The 18808-nt window shown below is 47.0% G+C and overlaps 2 protein-coding genes across 22 annotated transcripts in view; both read right to left on the minus strand.

The window, feature by feature from the left end:
* Window positions 1-6384: 6384 nt before the first annotated feature.
* LOC111073119 (ankyrin-3) overlaps window positions 6385-18808 on the minus strand; it is a 68436-nt gene continuing 56012 nt past the window's right edge. For 12 of the 20 annotated variants that reach the window (XM_041594029.1, XM_041594028.1, XM_041594027.1 and 9 more), the window contains 5 exons: window positions 14582-14647; window positions 13707-14156; window positions 13180-13515; window positions 7459-12601; window positions 6385-7275 (listed from right to left, as the gene is read on the minus strand). In XM_041594029.1, the coding sequence (XP_041449963.1) occupies window positions 7554-12601; window positions 13180-13515; window positions 13707-14156; window positions 14582-14647 (5900 nt within the window). In that variant the 3' untranslated portion in view covers window positions 6385-7275; window positions 7459-7553. Of the gene's footprint in view, window positions 7276-7348; window positions 7377-7458; window positions 12602-13179; window positions 13516-13706; window positions 14157-14581; window positions 14648-18808 lie in introns of all 20 variants that reach the window. The other 8 variants (XM_041594031.1, XM_041594042.1, XM_041594043.1 and 5 more) reach the window with 4 other exon arrangements.
* Window positions 12516-17368, minus strand: LOC111074745. 2 transcript variants are annotated; one of them, XM_022367660.2, is made up of 3 exons: window positions 15057-17368; window positions 14582-14647; window positions 12516-12601 (listed from the first exon to the last, which is right to left on the minus strand). In XM_022367660.2, exon 1 carries the CDS (start codon window positions 17264-17266, stop codon window positions 15200-15202), a length of 2067 nt encoding a protein of 688 aa, XP_022223352.2. In that variant the 5' UTR covers window positions 17267-17368; the 3' UTR covers window positions 12516-12601; window positions 14582-14647; window positions 15057-15199. The 2 variants fall into 2 exon arrangements, with proteins under 2 accessions (XP_022223352.2, XP_022223351.2); XM_022367659.2 differs by lacking the exon at window positions 12516-12601 and adding an exon at window positions 14130-14156.

Raw genomic sequence — 18808 nt, forward strand, 5'->3', positions numbered from 1 at the left:
TTGTGTACATTTTTTACATTCTGCAGACTAACTTTTTATGATAAAGTATACTTTAAGCACGCACTGAGGAAAAATTTGTTACGACTGGGTAAAAAATTCTTGATCCTTGATAAAGACCAGCAAATCAGGGATATTTTTCCGATCACAGAAAGTCATCGCACGCATATGTATGTTGGCCAACATATGGCTGATAAAACTAAATATGTTGATTGTTGATATCCCTGGTCCTTGGAAAGGACTCCATTAAATCAAGGATCTTTCCCCGATCACAGGAAGCCTCATTGACAGAAGCTGACTGATATGAAAAGAAAAATTCTAATTACTCGCTGACAAAAGCTGACTGATAAGAAACGAAAACGCCTGAGATACCAGGCGAACAGAAATCAGCAGAAGGTTTCTCTTTGTATTTCATTGCTCTCTCTTTTCTTTCTTCTTTTTCTCATTTTCTGCCTCCACTTTCCACCGCTCAAATGGCAGAAATCCGTTAAATTCAAATCTGACATACCAGGCGCATACCGTTTTTTCTTGTTTCTCTTTGTATTTCGCTGCTCTCTTTTTTCGATCTAAATTCTCTCATTTTATGGCTCCACTTTCTACCGCTCAAATGGCAGAAAACCGTTAAATTCAAATCTGAGATACCAGGCAAACAGAAATCTGCAGAAGGTCGCTGGTTTTTTTTTAATTTATCGTTTTTTCTTGTTTCTCTTTCTATTTCGTTGCTCTCTCTTTTCGATCTAATTTCTCTCATTTTCTGCCTCCACCTTCCACCGCTCAAATGGCAGAAAACCGTTAAATTCAAATCTGAGATACCAGGCGCACAGAAATCAGCAGAAGATCGCTCCTTTTTTTAATTTCTCTTTTGTTCTTGTTTCTCTTTGTATTTCGTTGCTCTCTTTTATCAACCTACTTTTTCTCATTTTCTGCCTCCACTTTCCACCGCTCAAATGGCAGAAAACCGTTAAATTCAAATCTGAGATACCAGGCGAACAGAAATCAGCAGAAGGTATCTGGTTTTTTTAATTCCTCGTTTTTTCTTGTTTCTCTTTGTATTTCGTTGCTCTCTCATTTCGCTCTTCTTTTTCTCATTTTCTACCTCCACTTTCCACTGCTCAAATGGCAGAAAACCGTTAAATTCAAATCTGAGATACTAGGCGCACAGAAATCAGCAGAAGGTCGCTGGTTTTATAAATTCTCTTTTTTTCTTGTTTCTCTTTGTATTTCGTTGCTCTCTCTTTTCGCTCTTCTTTTTCTCATTTTCTACCTCCACTTTCCACTGCTCAAATGGCAGAAAACCGTTATATTCAAATCTGAGATACCAGGCGCACAGAAATCAGTAGAAGGTCGCTGCCTTTTTAAATTCTCGTTTTTTCTTGTTTCTCTTTGTATTTCGTTGCTCTCTCTTTTCGCACTTCTTTTTCTCATTTTCTACCTCCACTTTTCACTGCTCAAATGGCAGAAAACCGTTAAATTCAAATCTGAGATACCAGGCGCACAGAAATCAGCAGAAGGTCGCTGGTTTTTTTTAATTATCGTTTTTTTCTTGTTTCTCTTTGTATTTCGTTGCTCTCTCATTTCGCTCTTCTTTTTCTCATTTTCTGCCTCCACTTTCCACCGCTCAAATGGCAGAAAAACGTTAAATTCAAATCTGAGATACCAGGCGCACAGAAATCAGCAGAAGGTCGCTGGTTTTTTTTAATTGTCGTTTTTTCTTGTTTCTCTTTGTATTTCATTGCTCTCTCATTTCGCTCTTCTTTTTCTCATTTTCTACCTCCACTTTCCACTGCTCAAATGGCAGAAAACCGTTAAATTCAAATCTGAGATACCAGGCGCACAGAAATCAGCAGAAGGTCGAGAAGACCAAGGATCAAGGATATTTTCCCCACTTACTTTTCTCTTTCATTTTTCATTCGTGTCCTACGCGTACGTGTCCTCGTGATCGGAAGAAAGTACTCGATTTTTTGAGTCCTTTTGAAGGACCAAGGATCAAGGATATTTCCCCCAGTCTGCAATACTTACTTTTCTCTGTACGTGTCCTCCTGATCGGAAGAAAGTCCTCGATTTTTTTGAGTCCTTATGAAGGACCAAGGATCAAGGATAATTCCCCCAGTCTGAAATACTTACTTTTCTCTGTCATTTTTCATTCGTGTCCTACGCGTACGTGTCCTCGTGATCGGAAGAAAATCCTCGATTTTGTGGAGTCCTTATAAAAACCAAGGATCAAGGATATTTTCCCCAGTCTTAAATACTTACCTTTCTCTTTCATTTTTCATTCGTGTCCTACGCGTACGTGTCCTTGTGATCGGAAGAAAATCCTCGATTTTGTGGAGTCCTTATAAAGGACCAAGGATCAAGGATATTTTCCCAAGTCTTAAATACTTACTTTTCTCTGTAATTTTTCATTCGTGTCCTACGCGTACGTGACCTCGTGATCAGAAGAAAATCCTCGATTTTGTGGAGTCCTTATAAAGGACCAAGGATCAAGGATATTTTCCCCAGTCTTAAATACTTACTTTTCTCTGTCATTTTTCATTCGTGTCCTACGCGTACGTGTCCTCGTGATCGGAAGAAAATCCTCATTTGGGAGTCCTTATAAAGGACCAAGGATCAAGGATATTTTCCCCAGTCTTAAATACTTACTTTTCTCTGTCATTTTTCATTCGTGTCCTACGCGTACGTGTCCTCCTGATCGGAAGAAAGTCCTCGATTTTTTGAGGCCTTTTGAAGGACCAAGGATCAAGGATATTTCCCCCAGTCTGAAATACTTACTTTTCTCTGTCATTTTTCATTCGTGTCCTACGCGTTCGTGTCCTCGTGATCGGAAGAAAGTCCTCGATTTTGTGGAGTCCTTATAAAGGACCAAGGATCAAGGATATTTTCCCCAGTCTTAAATACTTACCTTTCTCTGTCATTTTTCATTCGTGTCCTACGCGTACGTGTCCTCGTGATCGGAAGAAAATCCTCGATTTTGTGGAGTCCTTATAAAGGACCAAGGATCAAGGACATTTTCCCCAGTCTTAAATACTTACCTTTCTCTGTCATTTTTCATTCGTGTCCTACGCGTACGTGTCCTTGTGATCGGAAGAAAATCCTCGATTTTGTTTAGTCCTTATTTCTGTGCGCCTGGTATCTCAGATTTGAATTTAACGTTTTTCTGCCATTTGAGCGGTGGAAAGTGGAGGCAGAAAATGAGAAAAAGAAGAGCGAAATGAGAGAGCAATGAAATACAAAGAGAAACAAGAAAAAACGACAATTAAAAAAAACCAGCGACCTTCTGCTGATTTCTGTGCGCCTGGTATCTCAGATTTGAATTTAACGGTTTTCTGCCATTTGAGCGGTGGAAAGTGGAGGTAGAAAATTAGAAAAAGAAGAGCGAAATGAGAGAGCAATGAAATACAAAGAGAAACAAGAAAAAACGACAATTAAAAAAAACCAGCGACCTTCTGCTGATTTCTGTGCGCCTGGTATCTCAGATTTTAATTTAACGGTTTTCTGCCATTTGAGCAGTGGAAAGTGGAGGTAGAGAATGAGAAAAAGAAGTGCGAAAAGAGAGAGCAACGAAATACAAAGAGAAACAAGAAAAAACGAGAATTTAATTTAAAAAAGCAGCGACCTTCTGCTGATTTCTGTTCGCCTGGTATCTCAGATTTGAATTTAACGGTTTTCTGCCATTTGAGCGATGGAAAGTGGAGGTAGAAAATGAGAAAAAGAAGAGCGAAAAGAGAGAGCAACGAAATACAAAGAGAAACAAGAAAAAACGAGAATTTTAAAAGGCAGCGACCTTCTGCTGATTTCTGTGCGCCTGGTATCTCAGATTTGAATTTAACGGTTTTCTGCCATTTGAGCAGTGGAAAGTGGAGGTAGAAAATGAGAAAAAGAAGAGCGAAAAGAGAGAGCAACGAAATACAAAGAGAAACAAGAAAAAACGACAATATAAAAAACCAGCGACCTTCTGCTGATTTCTGTGCGCCTGGTATCTCAGATTTGAATTTAACGGTTTTCTGCCATTTGAGCAGTGGAAAGTGGAGGTAGAAAATGAGAAAAAGAAGAGCGAAAAGAGAGAGCAACGAAATACAAAGAGAAACAAGAAAAAACGAGAATTTAAAAAGGCAGCGACCTTCTGCTTATTTCTGTGCGCCTGGTATCTCAGATTTGAATTTAACGGTTTTCTGACATTTGAGCGGTGGAAAGTGGAGGCAGAAAATGAGAAAAGAAGAAAGAAAATAGAGAGCAACGAAATACAAAGAGAAACAAGAAAAAACGACAATTAAAAAAAACCAGCGACCTTCTGCTGATTTCTGTGCGCCTGGTATCTCAGATTTGAATTTAACGGTTTTCTGCCATTTGAGCAGTGGAAAGTGGAGGTAGAAAATGAGAAAAAGAAGAGCGAAAAGAGAGAGCAACGAAATACAAATAGAAACAAGAAAAAACGAGAATTTAAAAAAGCAGCGACCTTCTGCTGATTTCTGTGCGCCTGGTATCTCAGATTTGAATTTAACGGTTTTCTGCCATTTGAGCAGTGGAAAGTGGAGGTAGAAAATGAGAAAAAGAAGAGCGAAAAGAGAGAGCAACGAAATACAAAGAGAAACAAGAAAACACGAGAATTTAAAAAGGCAGCGACCTTCTACTGATTTCTGTGCGCCTGGTATCTCAGATTTGAATTTAACGGTTTTCTGCCATTTGAGCAGTGGAAAGTGGAGGTAGAAAATGAGAAAAAGAAGAGCGAAAAGAGAGAGCAACGAAATACAAAGAGAAACAAGAAAAAACGAGAATTTAAAAAAGCAGCGACCTTCTGCTGATTTCTGTGCGCCTGGTATCTCAGATTTGAATTTAACGGTTTTCTGCCATTTGAGCGGTGGAAAGTGGAGGCAGAAAATGAGAAAAAGAAGAGCGAAAATAGAGAGCAACGAAATACAAAGAGAAACAAGAAAAAACGAGAATTTAATTTTAAAAAGCAGTGACCTTCTGCTGATTTCTGTGCGCCTGGTATCTCAGATTTGAATTTAACGGTTTTCTGCCATTTGAGGGGAGGCAGAAAATGAGAGAAATTAGGACGAAAAGAGAGATCAACAAAATACAAGGAGAAACAAGAAAAAACGAGGAATTCTAAAACCAGCGACCTTCTGCTGATTTCTGTGCGCCTGGTATCTCAGATTTGAATTTAACGGTTTTCTGCCATTTGAGCGGTGGAAGGTGGAGGCAGAAAATGAGAGAATTTAGATCGAAAAGAGAGAGCAACTAAATACAAAGAGAAACAAGAAAAAAAGAGAATTTAAAAAACCAGCGATCTTCTGCTGATTTCTGTGCGCCTGGTATCTCAGATTTGAATTTAACGGCTTTCTGCCATTTGAGCGGTGGAAGGTGGAGGCAGAAAATGAGAGAAATCAGATCGAAAAGAGAGAGCAACGAAATACAAAGAGAAACAAGAAAAAACGATCAATTAAAAAAACCAGCAACCTTCTGCTGATTTCTGTTCGCCTGGTATCTCAGATTTGAATTTAACGGTTTTCTGCCATTTGAGCGGTGGAAAGTGGAGCGGCCTTCTGCTGATTTCTGTTCGCCTGGTATCTCTCAGAAATTTGTTGCTCTCTTTTCGACCTAATTTTTCTCATTTTCTGCTTTCACTCTCATCACCGCTGAGATACCAGGCGCACAGAAATCAGCAGAAGGTCACTGCTTCTCTTTTTTCTCGTTTTTTTCTTGTTTCTAGTATTTTGTGCACATAGTTTTTATACCCTTACTGCTAATTGCTCGCTGACAAAAGCTGACTGATATGAAACGAAAAATTCGAATTGCTCGCTGACAAAATCTGACTGATATGAAACGATAAATTATAATTTATCGCTGACAAAAATGTAAAATAAAGGGAAAAATGTAAAAATTAGAATGCAATTAGCTAAAAGCAATGCGTAGCTTTGTTATTGCTTACAAATTGAACAATTCAAACGAAAATTACGCGTTTTCAAGGGTTTTTTCGCTTCCGTTTTTTTTTACGTTATAGAGTTGAGTGCCGACTGCTGCTGGCACACCGAGAAGTGAGTACTCTGAATGCTCCAAGTCAGAATCAAAGATCACATAGCCAAAATACCCTACCGCTAATCTAAAACTTCGTTGTAAGAAACGGACACATCTATATACTGTATGGTTAGTGGTACGGGTATAGGTAGAGTCGCGTCCCCAGAAGCGACTCACACGTTCCTTCTCGTTTTAAATAAAACCAACCCCCAAAAGTATTCCATGGTTCTTTAATTTATTTGACTTGCTTTTAATGCCGTTTCCCGTCCGATCGATGTGCCGCGATCGAAATGAAAGCATGGAAAACTAATGATATTCTCTAATTTGTTAAAAGAATAAATAATATTAAAAAGACACAGCGATTTTTATTAAGCATTTTATTTGGTTATTCGTACGCGTGTGGTTTACAATACAATAATGTTCTTTTTTTGGTAATATTTCTTGTATGTTTTTAACACAAATATTATTTTATTTATATCCCATTACAGTGGTGATGTTAAAACGTTTAAATCCTTTCAATAAGTAGGTATTTTGACGAATACACGCAAGATGTGCATTACGAAAATTAGCGATACACGTCCTGGGCTGTTTTGAGTGGTAGGTTCAAGTGAATAATCGCCATACTATATTGTTCGTACATGTGGTTTAAATTTGATCTATGTATGGTTTCTCAAATTGTATATTTATGTATATGTCAAGTTAAAATATGCAAGCGTAAATTTGCTTGGTTCTTGTAAAAAAATGAGACTTTAAAAGCATTTCACTTTCCAGGCTTTGACTACTATTTCATTACGTCCCCGTTTACACATGCTCTTGTATAATTGCTTAAATTAAACTACAATAATAAGCGATTCATTTAATAATATCCTTCGTACATATACATAGATAATAACTACATCAAATTAAAAGCAAAGGTGTATTCCATTACGACGCTGCAGCATAAAGCATTCGCTTTTATTTAATTTTTAAACATTAAAGCCAATAAGAAAATGCGTTGAACAGCTAGTGCCATATTCATGTTTGCGATTTTATAGTTTTTATAAATATATAAAATATATATATTTGCATTTAAAAACTCGGGTATGCAGCTCAATATCATTAAAAATGTGTGTGTATGTAGATGGAAAATGTCAAATTGTCTAGTTAATTATTATGCTGTACGCTTTTCGGTTTTCGATTTGAAATCGGTGATGTTCAGATGCTACTGCAGCCCTTCCAGAGAGTACTTCATCGGTTTGTGTTTCCCCTAGAAGTGCGCCTTGTCTGTAAGATTAGAAGGAGAAGAAAATTGTTTAATATCACGAATGCTGGCAAGGGGCGGGGCGGCGAGTATTACTTTTATCTTTCAAAGTTGAGCTCTGCTTCTATATCGAAGACCAAGTAAAGACACAAACAAAAAGAAATCAAAGAACATAAAGCCGCGAAGCCTGGCCTCGGGATGCTTACCTAGCCAAATATTCTATGTCTCTGTTCAAGCCCCATTTTCATATACGTCTAGGTATGTACGAGTAATCTCTCTCTCCCATCCTGCGCCACTGGCCTTACTGGCCTTGCTGCTGCTTCTTCACTTGGTCGCCCTCATCCTCGACCACCGTGGACTCGTCGTGCGACCAGAAACTAGCAGACATTTGCGACGACGACATGGCACCCACACCAGGGAACGAGTCCTCCATGAGCGTGCTGGAGGCACAGCTTGTGATGCTGCCGGACATTTGCGAGTTACCTGCGCTGGTCTGATACGTCGCCGTGGTGCCAGCCGAGCTGGTCGTCTGCTCCACGCAGAGGTTCAGGGAGTCTATGGACACGTCCTTCGACATGCCGCTCTCATCCAGAGGCAGTTCCTGGACCCCGCCACCTACAGTCGTTGTGGTTATCACCCGCGTCACAGTGTGCTCATGCCCATCGGCATCAGTGCTGGTAGTGGTGGTTGTGGTGGTGGTCGTCAAACCATCTCCCAGTGTGACTCCTCCGCCGCTGACAAACTTGGTCATCAGATCGAGCTGCTCGTCACCGAACGACTCGATGCTCTCCTGGCGCGAGTGGCGTTTATCAATCTCCAGGGAATCAATGTCGGATCGCGTGGTGGCATCCTTTGAGATGTCAAAGCTCTCAATGCTGCTCGTCATCATGTCGTGGCTCTTGCTGATCTCCATGCTATCGATGCTGTCCTTTTCGGAGTCTTGACTATCGATCTTCGACTTGGTCTCCAGTTCAGTGCCGGTAAGGTCGGCCATCTTTACCGATGCCGATCCCGGCTTACTGTCACCCTCCTCTCGCTCCAGCTTCTGTTTGAGCAGGGCTTCAATGTTTTCCGCTTGGCCCGAGGGCACCACTTCGGTGCGGGTAACTGTGCGGGTCACCTTGGTTACCACCATGTTGCCAGCGGCTCCTTTGTCGCTGCCATTCGATTTGTTCGATTCATCGGACCGTGAGAGCAGCGCCGCCTCCTCCCTGGCCTTGATCTCAATGAGATGGGCTTCAATGCAGGCATTCTCCAGACCCTCGAACTCCTTTAGACTGGATATGGACACATCGTCGCCGGGCGCAGTTCCACTTCCACTGTGTCGGACCACGTAGCGACGTGTGAAGCTGCCGTTGCTCGAGTCCGTGGAGCCCTGGTGGGTGCGGTTGCGGTTCTCCAACGAAATGGCCTGCTCCAGGGACTCGAACTCCTGCAGACTGCTCATGGACACATCGTCGTGCTCGCCGCGGGAGTGGTACCGTCGCGCGGCCATCACATCGTATTCGGGTGTGCTCGAGAATGAGTCCTTGAAGCTGCTGATGCGACTACTGCCGACCTCAAACTCCCCATCCTCCTCCTTAATATCCTCCAGCACGCCGCCAGTTAGGTCGTAGGGATATCGCAGCTGGTTGTCCGTCAGCTGCATCTCCACCCACCGCTTGTTGGCTGCCGCCGTATCGCTGGAGTCGCTCTCCTCCTGCTGATCGCTGCTACTGCTGGCGCCCGTGGGCGGACTCTCCTCGAACTCAAAGTTGAGATCATCCTTGTACAGCTGGGATCCCAGCTTGGGGTCCGCTGGGGCCGACTTGGTGATGATCTTCTCAACGTCAGAGTCGTGCTTCTGCTCGTACTTGATCGGAGCTATCTTGATGCTCTTGCCGCCGAGATCCACTTCGTTGGCCTCCTTGGCCACCTCCTCAATAATGACGAACTCGTCCGATATGTCCGGCTGCTCGACCATTTCAAAGGAGTCTGGCGAATCGGGGGCTTTGCGATCATCATACTCCGCACCGACCTCGGCACGCTTCAGCTCCTCCAGTTTCTGTCTGTACTGTTCCTGGACCCGTCTCTGGAAGTCCTGCTCCTTCTCTTCGGCTTTGGCCTTTTCGTACACAGAGGTATCGCTTGCCTTATGCAGCTCCTCCTCGGTGCGTACTTTATACAAGGACTTCTCGGGGAAGTCGTCCGCCTCCTCTTCCAAAATCGGCGACTTAACGTCCTCCGTTACCATGATATCGGGTATTTTCGAGTAGTCCTGCATGTTCTGTGAGGGACGACGCTCCTCAATCATGGCTGCCTCCGCCTCCAACTCCTCAGTCGCGTCTTCCACTATGATCTCTGCCACCAGCTGGGACGGGGTGAACGGACGCTTCTCCAGCTCCGCACTGTGATCCATCTCGGCAGCTGCCTGCTTCTTTTTCTTGCTCTTGCGCTCCTTGGGCGAGCGGAATTGGCGCGCATACTCGGACTCGTAGGGATCTGTGTCCGATTCACTCTCCGACTCTTTGCCCTCGCCCAGCAAAGCCACCTCCTTCTCCAGGTTCTTCAAGGCATCTCCGGAGATACTCTCGTTGCGCTTGTGGCCACGTCTCTTCGACTCTCCGCCCGGTGGCGTACTGGCATTCGAGTCCTGCGGAGAATGCTCTTTGCTCTCCATCTCCAGCATGAATGTGGCATCCTCCGGCACGGAGGCAGAGGGCATTGGTTCGTCGTGTCCATATTGGAAGCCCTCGATGCCGGTGAGCGACGACGAGCCTGCCGATCCGATAATGTCATCAAAGTTCTCCACAACGGTGTCGATGTTGGAGGTACTGGACATGCTGACCGACAGAATGCTGCCCTCGTCCAGGCTTGAGGCCAGCTTGGAGTCGTCAATGGATCGCCTGGGGTCACCGTGATACATCAATATGTCCTCGGCCCTCTCGCTCTCATGGGGACTATCGGCCTTGCTGTCCTCCATTGGATAGGCCAGGCCCCAGGTGCGTTCGGCCTCTTTGGGCTTGGGATACTCTTCGATTTGGATTGACTCGATGGCAGGCTGTTCATCCGCCTCTGTTTTGGGCTTGAAAATCATTTCCTGGGATCGCTTCATCAAGCTCTGCTGCTCGTTAGTCGGATACGAGGAGCCTGGCAGTTCTACGCTCTCATCGCTGTCATCATCATCGGCTTGCAGGTCACGCAGGCGACTCATTTCCTCCGAATCAAAGGGATCTGCCTCCGCTGAGGAGGCCACCAATGTCTCCGACAGCTCGGACACATCGATACTGGCCAGATTGGCCGAAGTCTCCGACTGCGAGTCGAAGCTGCGCATGCTCTCGTGCGAGCTAATTGTCTGACCACTGCTGCTGTTCAGAGTGCTGAGTGCACTCACGTACTCGGTGCCCTCGCGACAGGTGGAATCGCGAGCAGTCTGGTATTCGCTGGAGGTGCCGGTGCCAGTGCCGGTGGCCGTCAGTAGGATGTCCATGTCAGAGGACAGGGGTCGACTCTGGGTTTTGTCGAAGCTCTTGTGGTAGCTCTCGCTGGAGCTGGAATTGTCTACGTCGGGTATGGACCAGCGGTTGGTCGAGTCCGGCGATGATTCGGTCTTCAGCCGATGAACCACCACATCGACCGGCCGAATGGACTGGTCCGATGTCACCTCTTCGAAGCTGCTGGTGGTGATGGACTTGTCGGCAGCAATTTCCTCTGCCACCAAGCTGGCAGTGGTTAACTTTTCCGTGTAGTAGTCCTCCATGGAGCTAAAGTCCTCTGCCGTCTCCGTAGATATAAAGCCAAGAGAGGCCTGCTCTTCTTTCGCCATATGCTCCTCCATCGAGCTTAGTTCTTCGGCGGTGCCAGTGGATACGAACCCCAGGGATCCGTGATCATCACGCCTCTCCACGCGTCCGAACACGTCTTGAGCATAGTGCGCCATGGCCGCCTGCTTATTCAGGGTCTCCCTGATTGTGGTATCGAATAGGCCCTCTGGGGGCTGGGTACTGTCCAATGTTGACGTTTGCATGTCAGGTATGCCGATGAAGGACGATATATCTCCGCTCTCAGCACCGGTGGCAAAAGCGTGGGGCATTGTCTCGAACTCGAAACCGGCTGGGGATTCTTCGTTAAATTTTCCGTCTCTTTGATCAGTCTTGGCTGAATCTAGAGAGTCCTGGGGTTCGAGACTGGCTTCACTGGCCAGCGATTCCTCAACGATGTCTGTTCCGGTGGTGGCTTGCTGTTGCTGCGGCGAGTGCACCACCTTAGGCTTGCCCGCACTGGGGATTTCCTTCTCAGATATCTCCCACTCACTCTTCTCCAGTGGCAGTTCAAACCGTTCTGTGGAGGATATTGTGTTAACTATTTCGGGAATTTCCTTGCCGGACTCATCGGGGTCTTCGCTGCTCGAAGGCGCTACCTCTATGATTGCCCGACCACTGGAGCCGGTGGACGTGGTTAGGCTCTCCTCCGTTGTTACCTTGGTGAGAATTGGCTCACCAGCCTTCTCCTTGTCGGCATTCTCAAACTCTAAGATATCATTTCGGGTCTCGGAACCCTGCCTGACTATCTTGCTATCCACGGCCTCAGCATCGTCACGTTTCATCGTCACGTACTCCTTAAACACGTCATTGGTCTCGTCCGAGTCCACGGACACCTCCTTCATCAGCGATATGTCCTTGGCGTCGATGCCAATGTCCGTAGCGGCCTCTTCATCCTGGGGTGTGTTACCGGCTGACTTCGCTGTGGTCTTGGTGATGACATTCCGGCTCGATTCGCCGATATAAAAGCTGGTGGTCTTCTCGGCAGCCTCCGACTTCTCAGTGTCAGCATCGTCTACGGATATCTCGCTCGTCGGCTCGAAGCTCTCCGTGTGATCCTCCGAGGCTGTGGTGGTGGCGGTTGTGGTTGTGACCACATCACGCAGCTGGGATCGGATGGACAGCTCTGTGGAGGGCTCGTCCGTCTTGGAGAGGTCTTCCGTAAACTCAAAGCTTCGCAGGCTAATGCTGTCGGACTGTTCGGCCAAGGCGGCCAGATTCTCGGATGGTTCCGTATGCTTGATGGGAGCGCGTGGCTTTGGGACTGGTGCGGCGGCATCAAAACTTATATCGATCGGTATGTCGGGCTTTTGCACATGGCTGGGGATCGTGGTGGTGGTGCTGTCGATATCGGTGCCGGGGACTTCGGAAACGGGGGAGCTGGCTTTGAGTACTCGTGGCTTTGGTGTGGGTGTGTCGTGGCTGGTGGTAGTGGATTCTACCGCCGGCTCATCTGGTATTTCTTTGTCTGTGGCGACTGTGGCTGCCACAACGGCCGACAGTGGTACGGGAGTGGTATCACTTGAGATTGGTAAATCGCCGCCTGTTTCTACAAAACAATAGGTGTGAAAACAAAAGCAGTTTTAAAAGTGTTGTGAAAGTCGAGAACAAAAGATGAGAAAGAGTAAACACAATCGATTAAGATTATAGAGGATAGGAAATAGGAAACAGGAAACAGTAAACAGAACAGGGTGAATTAACAGAGGTTAATGCATTCGAGTACGAGTACGAGTAGGAGTATATGTATATGTTGATTGGTTAGCATAAGATACGAGTAGATAGAATGATAGATAGATTGAGATAGGTTCATAGAGATGGAAGTAGAGTAAGAGTGAGGATGATAGGTGATTCGACATGCATATTTCCATGTGAGTTAACATGAGTACAAACTAAACCAACAACTGAATAGGAATAGGATAAATGCAATTAGAGCTCAACTTGAACAAAAAGTCATTATTGGCCGCCACTTCGACACCACTTCACACACGCATAAGCATCTAGATTCTAGAGGTATGCTGTCTGTACGCTCTATACGCATCAGCAATGGATCAGCAATACGATACTATACTAAATACTGTATGTATGTACATTATGAAAGCATTGGTTATTCGCATTTGCTTATGATACCTGCGGTCAGCTCTTGAATGTCATTGTCGGGGGTTATCTGGTTCTGGGCCATATCGGCCATTGTGTTGGTCGTAGGCGACACGCTGTCGTCCCAGCTGAGCTTGGAAAAATCGCCCTGAAGTGCACTGATCTCATCCTCGGGCACAGCCGACTCGAAAGCCTCATCGAACTTCGCACTCACATCGTCCATGTCAGTGGATAGCTTCTCAATCTTGCGCTCGATGCGTCTCGCACGCGCCTCTGATTCGTCTTCGGTTTGATCTTGACTAGACACTACAGGTACTGGTACTGGTACTGGTTCTGTTACTGGCATTGTTTCGGGTTCGGGTACGGTTTCTGGTACATGACACATGGCAACGGGAATGGGAGCAAACAATACGGGAGAACGGTTATAGCCAACGGTCTAAGCAACAGAATGGGTTATAGTAGTAGTTCGCCTAGTGCCAGCAACGATCCTATCTTCTAGTATTCTATCGTATGACTAGCGCAAAGCTCTAAGACTCTACACGGGATAGTATGTATTTTACCTTTTGCCGTTGATGAGGTTGTGGCAGCAGCTTGGGAGTGCGACTGCGCCTGTTGCTGTTGGTATTGAGTGGTTACTGTGGTCGTGGCGGCTATGTTTTGGACATGCAAGGGTAAGTGTATGTGCTCGTCGGTGAAGCTCATGTTATCATCGAATGACTTGCCCGACATGGACTCGATTGTGGGCGATTTGATGACATCAACGCCGTCAATGTCGTCGCATGTGATGGCATAGTTATCACTCTCCGAGTTGTATTCCTGCTTAACGAACTCGTGGCCATTGGCCTGGTGCTGCTGGTCAATGCCTTGGCTCTCAATGATCTCAACGCTCTCTTCGAGCACACTATCCACCAGGATAGTGGCTTCCTCGCGAATGCGTGCCACAAGATCTGCACCATCATCATCACCATCACCTCCACGGCCACCTTCACCACCACCAACTTTAACATCACCTGCAAGACAATTTCACAGATTCATTGGTAGATAGGTAGAAATTGGACAGATAGAGTTACAGATCGAATGAGATCGGAAAAGCAAGCTGGGAAATCATGAAGAGCATGAGAAGCGAGTGGTGCATCGATGGTGAGTAGAGTAAGTGCGGTTTAAGGTTAGCGTGGTGTGATAGCAGATACCAGATACGATAAACGAGATATACGAGCTATACGAGATGGCGGTGATTGGTGGATTGGTGAAGTGAAACGTGAGATCTTTAGCATTGAGTCGAATCTGGTCAATTGGTTGTCTCAATGAGCTTTAATTGCATTTTGTAAACTAATAAGATTTAATTACTCAATGAAGCATTATGGAATGTTTGCAAACAACACAAATACGAGTATTTTCTATATTTACATACATAGTATAGTTGGGGATTACTTACCGATTTCCTGTGAGATCGTTTCGGTATCCAGAATGGATGTGTCGACTAATTTTTCCTGAAGGGTTTCTGCAACAGACAGGACAACGATTAGATACATTCAACTGATTGTGGGGATAGGAAACACAAAAGTGACCTAAGGGCTACATTAATTTACGCTACAAACGAAATGATAATGGAATGAATTACACACACAACTGATAAGGCAAGTTCATAAGGCAAAACAAAAACGGATTCCAAAGAACGTTTCTGTTAGCGTTAGTACGAGTACCACTAGGAAGAACAGTGTATTGTCAATGTTAGTTGAACTTTGGTTGGTTAGTATGTAGTAACGGTTAGTATGACACGGGGCACAGACACGGGGCAAAGGGATGGTGGCAATGCGAGTTGGGATCAGGCTTTTTGCTGCTTTTGCTTGAGTGTGGCGTGGCGATAACTTGAATGAAAATGCTTGGTATTTGTTGTTGGCTTTACTTACAAAATGCTTGAGTTTGAGTGTATGTGTTGGGTTAAGTCAGTAGGACTGTCGTATCAATGAGCACTTATGAACTATTGTTGAGATGCCTTTTTATCAACAGCTGGCACCGTATCGGAGCGGACCAGGGCGGCACGGAGAAGACACTAGTTGCCTCCTCTGGCGGCTGATTCGTCGGACTCCACATACTCAACGTCAGTATGGGCATCACGAATAATGCCTTTTATGTGCAGCTTCTCGGACTCGCTGTTGAAGCTGCGGCCACTCTTCTCGTGCACCACGGTGTAGCTCTCATTCAGCATGTCGTTCAGCTCCTTGCTGTCGCTGTTCGCCACTAGGATGACTGGCGGCTCCTCGAGCCCGTCTTCGGCCTCCGACGGCAGCTGAACGTCTTCGGTGTCCGTATTCTGCTGGCTCACCACATCCCCCTTGAGCAGGCGCATGTGGAGCGGCTGCTTGCTCTTGTTGCACGCTGGGGGTGGTGGTGGATCGGAACTATCGGAGATATCGGACACATCGTCGGTGGATATGTCCTCGGTATCGGTGAGCTTGTTTGAGTGGTTCGAACCCTTGGCCTGGTGCTTCAGTTGCTCCACGCTCCTTACTCCAGGGGGCAGGTCGCACTCACTCAGGTCCATGTCCTCGCAATCGGTGACGCCCTCCTCCTTGGCCTTGGCCACATCCAGCAGTTTGTTCTTGCCTTTGCTCAGAGTGCGTGTCTTCAACTTCTTGCGACGGTTCGTCCCGTCTACGAATATTTCCTCCACATCGGTTACGGACTCGGCGTTTGAGTGGACCTCCAGGCGTTTGTTCTGCTGCTGCTTCATCAGCTCATTGGACACGATGACCTCATTCTCGATCAGACCTGGCCCGGCCACCGCAGCCTCTTCAGCGACTGAGTGACTCAGACTCCAGTCTTCGGCGCACGAGTAGTCCTCGGAGTCCGTGTGGACGGCATCTTTTAGGTGGTTGTAGATGCCAAACTCGTAGTTGCTGTCCATGGGCATGACATTTGTGATGGTGTCTCCGTTCTTGTCCTCCTTCAGCTGCACAACCTCGCGATGCGGCAACGGCAAAGCCTCCGACGACACTGCTATGGCTTCCGGCACAGTGCTGGCTAGCGACGAGTCCTCGCACCACATGTCCTCAATGTCGGTCAGACAGGTGCCATCGTCGCCAGCAGCCAGGATGACGGCACGTGGAATGGGCTGCTCGTCGTCCTCCTCATTGTCAAAGCTGTCCTCCGCTGCCGAGTCATCGATGCCCTCAACGTCGGTGAGCACCTCCTCGTGCACGGCCGCCGGTTGGAGAAAGTGATGCTGCCCAGGCATGGGCAATGTGGATTTGGAGTTGCGACGGGGCTGTCCAGTGACGCTGAAGAAGGCCACATCGATGGGATAGCTGCTTTCACTTACACTCTGACCTCCGGCTGCCCCTTGCTCCGAGTCGGACTCACTGCCCGAGCAGGCGATCTGGCAAACCTCCTCGTTGCCGCTGTCAGATACCTCAAGCACCTCGTCCTCGGACATGCCGCGAACACCGATGCCTGTGCAGTCGGACATGGCCGTGGCCAAGTCACTAATGTCGCTGATCACGGACACATCTTCGTACTCATCGGAGTCGTCCTGGTTCTTCTCGCCATCGGCTATATTGACGCGTCCCAGATCGCCCACGGCATGGTCCAGATCCACACAAACGGACTTCTCGCAGCCGTAGTCCACCTCAGAGTCGGTTTCATAATCTTCGCAGTCGGTCAGATAGTCGGCCAGGCCATTGAGGTTTTGTGCTTGCAGGAAGTCCCCGTCTCTTATTTCGCATCTCTCCTTGCCATCCTGGTCGAGGGCCTCCTGGTTCTGTAGGCCCTGCTGCAAGAACTCCCGCAGCGACAGTTTTAGTTCTGGATAGGCGACGCTCTTCTCCTCGTCCTCCGATTCGGTGTCATAGTCCTCCACATCTGTCACATCGTTGTCGAATGGGTTGGCCTTTTGCTGTTTGGGCTTGGGTCCAGCACTAGCGGAGCCACGTCGCGAACTGGGCTTCAGCACCTCTGCCTGGCTGTCAAAGTCTTCTACATCGGTTACGCCGCCTGCCCCATTGCGGCCATAGTCCATGTCATTGCTGTCGGAGTCGCGGGATGACGATGATGAGGATGCATCGGAATGCGACGAGTGATGATCGGCAGTTACGGATATAGTTGGGAGTTTCTTAGACATTTTGTTGGATTTAATATTAGGTTTGGGTTTGGGTTTGGGTTTCGTTTTCTTTTTGTTTTGTTTTGTTTCCTTTCGTTTAGTGGTGGGCTTATGGTATTTTATTTGTATTTAGTTATTGGATTTTGGTTTTTGTGTTTGCTATTTGTGGAGAACAAGTTAAAGTTAGATTAAGTGAAAGCAATTCATAAACAGTATGTACGGGTATATCAATAAGAAAAGTTGCATTTGGAATCTGAGCCCTGAGTGTGATGGGTATCGTAGCTAAGCTATTCATAAGATCAAAGTTCAAAGTGCTCTATGCCTAACATCAAGTAGCTTCCCATATTTACCTTTGGATGTGCTGCTCTTCTCCACCTTAGTCTCCAACACAATGCTGCCGCTCTCCACATGCAGCTGCAGCGAAGGGTCTAGGGAAGAGGCACCTAGTCCCAGTCCTGCCCCAGGCCCTGGTCCTGCCCCTGACACGACTGCACTGTGGTGATGGGGCTGCTGGGTCTGCGGATGCGGCTGGTGAAGGTGTTGGTGCTGCTGCTGGCGGCGCAACGTCTCCTCGACGAGGGCTAGGGGACTACGGGTCGGCTTGGGAGAGCCGGGACTGGCGGCCAGCAGGCGCTCCGGTTCGCCAGGGGCGAACATTGGCAGTGCTACGGAGTCGGAAAGACTGGAATCGGTGGTATCGATAAAGCTAACATCAAACTCGTTAATGCACCGCTGCTGCTCGTTTGTGGAGGGAGGTCGCACGGACATGATGGTGTGGTGTTCTACATCGAACTCGGGCTGTCGGTAGACAACCTCTAGGGGCCGATCGGGGCCGAAGGTCTTAGTGAAAACCTCGCTGGTTAGCACCTTGCGACTGTTGCTGCCGCTACCGGAGGATGATGAGGTAGAACTTTTTGTACTATCGCTTGATTTAATGGAACGTATGGTTATCACCTCACAGTCGTCATCAACGAGCACGGTGCTAACAGCGGCGGTTGTCGCTGTCGGTTCCCTGTGCACGCGCACAGTCGAAGTCGATGCCGATGCCGATGACGATGTGGACGGTTCCCTTTTCTTCTCCGACAGCTTTAGGTTGGCCAAATCCTTGTCGGTCTTCTGGCTGACCGTTACCGAGCGCACGCTGTGTCGAGTGCTGTTCGAAGAGCCGCTGGCACTGGTACTGCCACTGGTCGAATTGGATTCGTTCATGTTGTCCTTCATCTTCTTCTGCAGCTTCGGCTCAATGGAGCTCTGCACCGTTCTGGTAGCAGCCGTGCTGCTGGCTGCCATGCTGCTGGCTGCCATGCTGCTGGCTGTGGAACGCCTGACTGCTTTCTTAACGTCTATCTGAGGTTTCTTCGCGGTTTCATCACTCCTGCCACTCAGCTTTGCTGCTGCAGTCCTTGTCATGGAAGACGACGCGCTAATCGGAACTTTGGTGCGCTGTATAGTGGCTGGGGGAGCCTTCTTCTGAAGACTGGCCGCCGCATGCCTGTTGTCGGTTTGTATGGAAGTTCTGTGGGCAATGGTCTTGGTCGCATTAGCTGATTGGGTCTTCATGCT

Source organism: Drosophila obscura, unplaced genomic scaffold (genome assembly GCF_018151105.1).
Source record: "Drosophila obscura isolate BZ-5 IFL unplaced genomic scaffold, ASM1815110v1 contig_208, whole genome shotgun sequence".
NCBI lineage: Eukaryota > Metazoa > Arthropoda > Insecta > Diptera > Drosophilidae > Drosophila > Drosophila obscura.

Excerpts from the sequence above, each read along its gene's own strand:
- LOC111074745 (XM_022367660.2), bottom strand. The coding sequence starts at position 17,266 with ATGTCTAAGAAACTCCCAACTATATCCGTAACTGCCGATCATCACTCG.